Source organism: Gordionus sp. m RMFG-2023, chromosome 1, assembly GCF_954871325.1.
Source record: "Gordionus sp. m RMFG-2023 chromosome 1, tfGorSpeb1-WG-v2, whole genome shotgun sequence".
NCBI classification, from domain to species: Eukaryota; Metazoa; Nematomorpha; class Gordioida; order Chordodea; family Parachordodidae; genus Gordionus; species Gordionus sp. m RMFG-2023.
The window spans coordinates 10,790,383-10,800,713 of NC_088775.1; the positions used below are offsets into that span (position 1 = coordinate 10,790,383).

The following is a 10,331-nucleotide window of genomic DNA, read 5'->3' on the forward strand; positions in this document are numbered from 1 at the left end:
AACCCCGGGTCTGAGCACTACACAACCAACCAATTAACAACACTAGTCCTGAGTCCTGCCATACGTCCCGCTTTAGAGAGCGTAGTCCCGCTAAAAAGTCATAAATCTTTAAAAATCCTTGAGGTATATGCTAGTTTATTTAGGATTAATATCAAATAAGGGTGATTCCACGTCAAATCGACCAAAAAAACGAGATTTTCGGCCGACCATCTCAAAAATGAATGAAACTTGGCATGTTAGTTATTTATGTTGTAAATGTTAATAAAATCAATTTTAAAGTGCTAGCCCAACCAGATCCAAAGATATACGCTTTCAAAGTCAAAAATCGCGAAGTGCGTGATTTCATTAAATCTTGTTATTTTGAAAAATATTTTAGATAGAGTTACAAATTATATATCATTTTATAGCCCTTAAAATTTTACGTTAGAAAATAAAAAAAAATTTCAAGTATTTTCTTATTTCCGGTAAAAATAAAAAATTAACATTGTTAGGAAGAGATTTTTTGGGTGTTAATATTCACTAAAAATGTTTATTACCTTTATATTAAACGATTTAATAAAAAATCTCGATAACCATTTTCGTTTTTTTAATTTTATTTGAATTTTTATTATTTTTATAAATAATAAAATTCAATATAGATGGCGTTATATTAAAAAATTTTATAATATATAATTTTTAATAAAAATATGAATAGTATTGTATTTAAAATTAAAAAATTACTTGAGTTTAACCAAGAATGATGTCCTGGAGCGATATGTAAACAGGCAGCCCATACAGATATTATTTTATTGACGCGATATTGTAAAATAAACATATTTTAAAATTTTATATTTAAACTATTATAATTTTGAGCTTATTAATAGAATCCCTAAGGCCATAATTTGTAGACATATCCATTCATTGTTGTGGATCTACATCGTTATTATTTGAAAATAACGATTTTATCAGCTTATTTTATTATTTTTATTCCTATCATCGCTACCAATCAATCATATATTTCAAAACTTAACATTTTTTACAACCAAATGAATTTATGATAATTTGTGATTTCTCTGAAAATTATGCATTTATAATCCAAAACACTGTTTAAGATTCCACTGGAATAATAATCAAGCCACGATACATCATAATAATAAGGGCAATATAAAAAACCTTATTTATATGGTAATATCAGAGTCACTTCAACATAATGTTATTGCATTACATTTATACCAGACTAAAATGATAAAATTTTTGACCAATCAATTCAGCAAAAAGCTAAACAAAATATATTACTGCTCTGACGGATCAGCTGTGCAATATAAAAACAGAAATTTTTTAATAAATCTATGTTATCATGAATCAGATTTTGGTGTAGCAGCTGAATGGCATTTTTCAGCTACATCCCATGGAAAAGGTCCATGTGACGGCCTTAGCGGAACATTAAAAAGATTAGCAGCACGTTCAAGACTTCAGTGCATCAGTTCTGGGCACATTTTAACGCCAGTTGATTTATATCAATTTGCAAAACAAAACATGCCATCAGTAAATTTTACATATATAACCAACGAACAATACAATTCACAAGATATTAAACTACGAGAAAGATTCAATTTAGCTGGTCCCATTCCATGAACTCGGGAAATACATGTTATATTCCTTTGAGTTTAAGTAAACTTAAATCAAAAATATATTCATATACAGAGGACTTTCAAATTAATAATATCTCAATTGCCGATAATTTGTCTTTTGCCGATATTAAAGAATTCATAACATGTGTTTATGACGATTTTTGGTGGTTAGCAAAAGTACTAAAAAAGAATGAAATTATTGAGGAGATATATTTCCTTTTTACATCCCCATTGACCATCACCATCCTTCTTTTACCCCACAATTGCGGAAAAGATATGGTTACCCATTAATCAAATAATAACAGTGGTAAATCCTATAACAGTGAAAGGATGTACCTACAAATTATCGTCTCAAGAAATTCTATTAATAAGCACAAAATGAGAAAAGATTAAAACAAGAGGTATTTATTTCCATTTTGTTTGTGTATATTTTAAAATATGTTTATTTTACAATATAGCGTCCTAATAAAATCATATCTGTATGGGCTGCCTGCTTACATATCGCCCCAGGACATCATTCTTGGTTATACTAAATTGATTTTTTAATTTTAATCACAATCCTATTCATATTTTTATTAAAAATTATATATTATAAAAAAATTTAATATAACGCATTTATATTGCATTTTTTTATTTATAAAAATAACAAAAATTTAAATAAAATTAAAAAAACAAAAATGGCTATCGAGATTTTTTATTAAATCATTTAATATAAAGGTAATAAACATTTTTAGTGAATATTAACACCCAAAAAAAATCCCTTTAACAATGTTAATTTTTTATTTTACTGGAAATAAAAAAACACTTGAAATTTTTTAATTTTTTTTTTATATTTTCCAACGTAAAATTTTAAGGGCTATAAAATGGTATATAATTTGTAACTCTATCTTAAGTATTTTTTAAAATAACAAGATTTAATGAAATCCTGCACTTCGCAATTTTCGACTTTGAAGGCGTATATCTTTGGATCTGGTTGGGCCAGCACCTAAAATTGATTTTATTAACATTTACAACATAAATAACTAACATGCCAAGTTTCATTCATTTTTGAGATGGTCGGCCAAATCGCTGGTCAATTTGTCATGGAATTACCCATAAATGAATATTAAAAAGATAGTTGTATATTTCATTCACATTTTATTAAATATCAGTTATCTTTTTGGATAACTTTTGAAATGAATTTAAAAAATGTTAGGATTGTACATTTAGATGATGCACACTCTTCAAGTTCAAGTAGCAAGGAAATACACTTTGATATTGAATCAATAACAAAGAATAAATTCAATAGATCAAAATATAAGATAAAAGAACTTAAAGAAATAATGAATGCATATGATATGGTATGGGTAAATCTCATAGAAAATGTTCCTACAAAATTGCTATTGCTGTTCCTGCTGTAGGAAAGCATACATTTTGAACCTTTAAAAAAAATTTTTTTTAATCCACCAATACTTTTAAAATCATTTTTCAAAGAATTAAAAGCCTATCTGGGCCTAATCTTAACTGTATGCGGCCTTTTAGATAAATTGATATCTTAAATCTAATCAAGTTATAATAATAATCGACTTATTATCAATTATGGAGGATATGATTGGCATAATAAAGGCTCAATATCATCATAGAATTTATGGTACAATTGTAAAATCATCATTAAGCATGTGTTCGGAAATGGACAGTGTAGAAGAATATAAAAAAATTAGTTCAGAATTATATTAAAAAAATGTCCAGTATATTAAAAAAAGATATGATTTTAAACCTGCATCAGTAGCTTTTACAAACTCAGGGGGCTCAAACTTAATTTTTCTAAATTATTTTTAAAATGACCTTTTTTTAGCTAACATTTTCAAAATAACCTTCTAACATTTTCATCAAAATGACCTTGTTTTTGGCCAACATTTTCAAAACGATCTTTCTTTTTTAGCTACCATGGTATAAAAAATCGGGGGCTTGAGCCCCTGCACCCCCCCCCCCATGATGCTGCAGTTTTAAAGTAAAAATATTTTAAATATATGACATTGAACAGTATATGAACAAATTGTAGAGAGCTTTAAATTTAAAAATATAAATATCAATATGCTAGGAGAATTTGTTACATGAAGAATTTATCAGATTTAAATTATCAAAAAAAATGAATGAAATTTTTAAACTATAATCAAGCAATAAACTCGCAAATTTTTTATAATAACGTATTTTCAATTCCCTTTTCAAATGCTGCCTGATAGAGAATTTTTCGTTTAATGAATAAATGTTGGAAAAAATTGTTATTCACTCTCATTTATTAAAAGTTGAATTGCAGGTAAAGCAAAATTTTAACATTAATTGCAACCAATTTATTTCCAAAGATGAGAAACTTTTAAATAAAATAGATTCCTCCAATTAATATGTAGAGATTTTTATTTATTTTATTATTATTTTATTTTGTAAATAGCATAATATTGAACTAAAAATTGATATACTCATAATTTGACAAAAAATTCATCAATATTTATATAAAATGTGATTGTGTTTGTCTCATTTTTTATCATTTTAATCATTGAAAATCCTGCAAACTCACTTTTTAAATAAGGCAGGTCTTGTCCTTGTATAAATTTTGCCCCCCTCCCCCTGCCAATGAAGATTCTTGGCTATGTGTCTGAATTGGAAACAAATATAACTTATAGATTAAATTGGGTATGTAATAAATATGACAAGTTGTTTTTATTGAACTTTATAGGATTTGTTAATTATTTTATTATTATATATTTCAACTTAATGTCAGAGATGTACTAATACCACCTCTAGCTGCAGTCATTATAGAAACTAATACTAAAAATGCTAACATGGTATTGGCTGATGCCTTTCAGATACTATAAAAAATAAGTAAAGATATAATTCATCAAAATATATTTATTAAATATTTTATTTAATTTATGGAGGTTAATTATCCTTTTTAAATATTGGTATCAGTTAAAATGGAAAGTGGATCAATAACATGAGTATTGAATTTTTACCTATTATCAGTACATTTCTGGATATAATATATAAAAATTTGGATATTATATTTACTATTTAATATAAAAAGGAAATAACCTTTCCACCAATAACTATGCCAGCTGAAAATTCATGCTTACAACCAATCCTTTTTAGTATCTCAAAAGTTTGATAAGCTAATTCTCGAGTGGGTGAAATTATTAAAGCACCTAATCCATCCATTGATGTCCAGTTAGCACGATATAAATTCTCTAAAACCTAATTAAGTTTAAAAATATATCTAATAATTAAATTAACTGGAATCAAAAATGCTAAGGTCTTTCCAGATCCTGTTTTAGCTGCTCCCAATATATCATGCCCTTTTAGTGCTAAAAGTATTGACTCTTTTTGAATATCTGTAGGAACTACATAATTGTTTTGCTTCAAAGCTGATAGTAATAAAATGATAATGTTACGTTTTAAATATATAATAAATATACCATGGAAAGTCTTTTTAGAAATTGGATAATCATTAAAAGAATTTAGTAAAAATGGCAAGTCCTACATTTAAAATTATTAAAATAAAATATTAATATTTAATAACTGAATTTAGTTTATTATTTAGTAATATAATTTCTTTATTTTCAACTTCCCATTTTTTGGGCTTTTTAGTAAAAATTTTTTGAGTTTTCATAAATATAAACCGTGCATAGATAAGTTACTAATATTTCTTTTATTAGAAAAATCTTTATAAGTACTAAATATTGACAGTATAAATAACTAGTCACATTGAAAAATAATCTCAATTAGATTATAATCAGATATAGAAGTATTAAATATCTCTTTTCATTTCTAACTTAGATTTGTCCCTATGATGAATCTAATATAGTGTTACGAAATTTATATTTCTAACTATTATCACTTATATCAAGAATAAATATATTTGGGGAGTATAAAAATTATATATATTTTTAGTAAATCTAATTAGAAGTATAATGCCGCCTTACTAAAAACTATCTATTTCTGATGATTTCTTTGTTTTGACAATAGTCCTTTAAATTGTATATATTTTTTTAAGATTCAATGTTTACGAGTAAGAAGTATATTAATATAAATATGTATGTTGCATAAAGTAAATTTTGAAGAAAATTGGGTCAGATTTTATTTTTAATCCAGTAATCGGTGAGCAGTTGTTTGATCTGCTAACCTTAGGGACGCTGAGATTTATATATGTGCAATAAAATACCAACCTTTTTATTCACTAATTTGAAACTTAAAAATATTGGGGAATTAAATTATTACCGTTGATTAGGAATTGCTACTATTTTTGACCTATTAGTATTAGGGCATGGGATCTTATTTTACATTCATGCTTTTAATTCTTTGTTGATAACATATGTTTTATAAATTTAAAATTATGGTTAAAAAAAAAAATTAATCAAATGGAAATTAAAGTTAAAGAATTTACAAGATATCGATTTTTTGATTTGATATTTACGTTTGTATCAATTAATACCTATATTTTTGATGTAGTCACTGATATTTTGTTGGCAATTAGTTACTACCAAAATGATCAAAAATGGCCTGCAATTCTAACAATCATTATCATTCTCTTATCATCTTTTATTATGAATGTTTGCTGCATCTGTTGGTTTATAAAAGATTCACATCTCAAAAAATCAAGTCCATTATATAGCTGGATCATACATATTATTGTTGTGATTCTTCAATCGGGACCCATGTTAAACTATTTATACTTAATTTATTATGCCTCTATGAGCATAATCGCAAAATCTCAAATTAAAAAAAAATATTATATATCTTTAGCAACTTACTATGACCATGATTCTTCATTATTAAGAATATTTGAAACTTATATTGAAAGTTTACCTCAACTTATACTGCAGATATATATATTTTTTAACTGTGATCAATGTCATTCATTAAAATTATTTAATATTGAAGTATTATATATACAGGTAGTAGCAATATTAAGTTCTTGGATATCAATTTCTTGGAGTATTACATCATATTATAGAATTTTGAGATTTTCTAACAAGTACAAATTGAATATTACAATAAAAGCATCAATTATTTATTTTTCATGGAAGCTATTTTCCATTGGTGGACGAACTTTAATATTAGCACTGTTTTCACTGAATTTTACTCAAACTTTTTTTATATTTATTTTTATTCATTGGCTTTCTATGACGTTATGGATAAATATGCAAAAATCTAATTTTTGTAAATCAGAAAATGATAGACCATACTTATTAAATGAGATATTATCAGAATTTATTTATAATGTATTAATTGGGGTTGTCTATATATTTAGTTATATGAATATTGTTGAAGGAAAGACTAGATATAAAATTGCATTTTTTTATACCTTAATTTTTATTGAAAACATGTTGCTATTGTCACTATGGTTTGTTTATTCACCATTAATAATCTATACAAAATTGGGCATTTTATTGTTTTGCTTAATATCATTTTGTTTTGATATTTTTTTTATGTTAATATATTACATTTTTTTCCATCCATTAAAATTGTCAACCTTACCAAAACATACACATTCAAACACCAATAATATAATATACCCAACATTAAACAAAAATAATATTCCTGATGATAAGTCTGCAGCAGTTCAACATATTTTTGATACTCACCATTCTTACCAAGATTTAAAACCAAATAATATTGGATAATATATTTTTTGATTTTTGTGATATTTTTTATAATTATATTTTTATGCATTTATTTATATATTTTTTATAAATTATTTGATTTAAGCTTTTTTAGTACTGCATTTATTTTTATACAATTCTACTACATATCAAAAAATCATTAAATTAATATTTACAGTTAGATTGTTAAATCAAACTTGAAAACTGATCCTATATTATATAATTACATTAAAAGTGTATGACAATCTAATGTGGATAAAACAGAGCTACCCAAGGAATTTCTTATTTACATCAAATTAGATACTAAAATAAGATTAGGGGCACTTTATAAAAAATATTTTCTTCTAATAATAAATTCCAATATTGTAAACAAAATGATTTCCTAAATACACTTAAATATTGCTTATTTTCATTAAATACAATAAATTAAATTTTTGGATATGGGTCTCTGGGCTTGGTTTGACAAAAAAATTTAAGTTTGGGCCCGGTAGAGGCATTTTTTTTAACATTAAATATGAACCATGTTTGGTCCTAAAAAAATTATCTACTATGGGCTTGGATGAACTTTATCAAAGGATTATGGTTCACAGCGGTCTTTGACTTGTTAGTGAACAGGCCGCATATACATGTTTTTATATTTATACAGAATCCTCTTTTTTTTTAATTTATGGGGGCTAACTAAACTTATATAAACTAGTTTAAACAAGTTATTATAGGTTTTTATTTGGAAATTTATATTTTTTTTTATTGTTAGTAGAGGTCTGCATTGTTAAAATTATATACTAAAAAACTACCAGTAATGCAATGCTATTTTATAACTCACACATTTAACAATACAACTCTAAAATTAATGAATTTTCACTCCAAATGTTATTGTCCAAATATATATTTATAAAAAAAGCAAAAAGTCATAATTATAAAATCTTGTCCCTTTTATACTTTAAAGAAATTACGAGTTCTACAGGTGTTATATAAAATCAGGCGATATGATAAATATTAAACAAAATTTAAATAAATAATAATATGACATATCCATAAATGAGCTCATTCGGCACCCATATTTTTCCACGTTGTGACTTAAGAATATACACACTTTTAGTAATTCATCATGGTTTCTCTCAATCGTGTCATATATTCGGTTTTATTAACTTTGAATTTCTATTACTAATTATCAATAATTCCGAACTATTTTATTCAAATATGATTTAAACTTTCGAGAATATATATTTTTTCTTTAACTTATTCCATTCGATTCCTTATCTGAATAATATAAAATAGGCCCGACATATGAATGTATCTTCCTTCCAATATCTTTGATAGTAGAGTAGTTTCCTTTTCAAAATCCCAAATTAGGTATTAGATGCATTATTTATTATCGAGTATTAGTTATCTTGATCCAACGTTAATGATTTTCCTCTGTAGTCTTCATTGAGTTTGCACGAATATTGTTATCTGAACCCAACGTTAATGATTTGTCTCCCTAGTATCGAGTTTGAACGAATATTAGTACCCAACGTTAACGACTTGTCTCGGTAATCTTTATTGAGTTTCATAGAATATTAGTTATCCAAACATTAATGATTCTTCCGTAGTCTTAATTAAGTTTGAATGAAAATTAGTTATCTGGCAAACGTTAACGATTCGTCTCTGTAGTCTTCATCAAGCTTCCATATTTCCCATAATTTATTTTTCTGCGAATTGATAATATCCTTTAGCACAATCAATTATTTTTTTAAAAAACACCGCTTTTGCTTTTACATAAATATTAAACACCACTTTTGTATCCCTCTTTTAAAATTCATTCCAAACACTTTTACTCAAATTTCAAATACTTCTTCTGTATGCCTCCTTTTAAAATTCAACCCAACATATTTCAGTCCAACCCTTCCCCGATCCCTAATAAGTCTCCACGAATACTCCCCAATAAGTCCCCCCGACTTCCCAATAAGTCCCTCCGAATACTCTCCAAGGAATGCCTCCGAATACTCCACAATGAGCCCCCTCGAATAACCCTCGATGAGTTCCCCCTTTTAATCCCCTATAATTCCTCCCACTTTCTCCCCTAGATTTCTCCCCTAAAATTCCCACCGCTTGTAACATACACATTTGTTTATTCATAAATTGAAAAAATAAATAATTCCCCTTCTTTCATTATATTCAACAGAATAGTCAATATATGTCACTCTCTTTTTATACACCAAAATGTTAAGATACTTATAGTCTCATAAATCAATTTCTAAATTTATTTTTCTTTCATTTCAAAAATCTACATATTTTAGATGTCAACTCATTTAAAAAAATTTCTCCACATTATAAATTAAAACATCATCTTTTTTCTTTTCTATTCCCCCCTTTTTTAAACCAAGGAAAATATTTAACCTTGAATTCATTATTTTTTTTAAAAAAAAATTATCCAACCCGCTGTTATATTCTACTCAATCTCTCACCAAAAATTATTTCTTTTATCGCCATTTCAATCATTTGAATACACTTTTATTCTTTCACTTTTTTATTCCAAAATTATAGGTAAAAAATATATTGAATATCTTTTTCCTTTAAAAAAAATATTTCCTAAATATATTCTTTGCAAATCATCACCATCTCTTGGAGCCAACCAGGCGCGTACGCAGCGGGGTAGGACAGAGGGACAAATCCCCCCCCAAAGCCAAAAAATGCAGATGCCGGATTATATTTTTCAAAAATATTATTGTTAATATTAATTTATATTTGTTAATATTTATTCTTATCTCATATATACATATATATATATATTTTATTTATCACATACATCTACTAAGTTATTTTATCAATCAATTTCGATTTCAAGTTTTCCTTGGCGTAATTTACCTATTATTTTCAAATTTTAGTGGCGTAATATTTATCTAAATTTCTAATAAAATAATAATTATCTCTGAAACTCCTTGTCCAACAGGGAGAAAAAAATTGCAAGCTTGTCCAACGAGATCGAGTCTCCGCCACAGTAACAGCTATTTTGGAGTTAGAAGAGCTAATTATTAATGTTATTACTGAAATATCACAATGGCTTGAAAGAAATATTTCCTCAGAAGCAAGAAAATTATTGGAT

The 10,331-nt window shown here is 26.2% G+C and overlaps 1 protein-coding gene across 1 annotated transcript in view; it reads right to left on the bottom strand.

The window, feature by feature from the left end:
* The window catches only part of LOC135922735 (probable ATP-dependent RNA helicase DDX10), a 28,981-nt gene extending 23,691 nt beyond the window's left edge, over positions 1-5,290 (bottom strand). The window contains exons 1-4 of the mRNA XM_065457182.1: positions 5,164-5,290; positions 5,060-5,120; positions 4,878-5,008; positions 4,680-4,838 (exon numbers count right to left, since the gene is read on the bottom strand). Of these exons, the coding sequence (XP_065313254.1) occupies positions 4,680-4,838; positions 4,878-5,008; positions 5,060-5,120; positions 5,164-5,253 (441 nt within the window). The 5' untranslated portion in view covers positions 5,254-5,290. The remainder of the gene's footprint in view (positions 1-4,679; positions 4,839-4,877; positions 5,009-5,059; positions 5,121-5,163) is intronic.
* Positions 5,291-10,331: the final 5,041 nt, after the last annotated feature.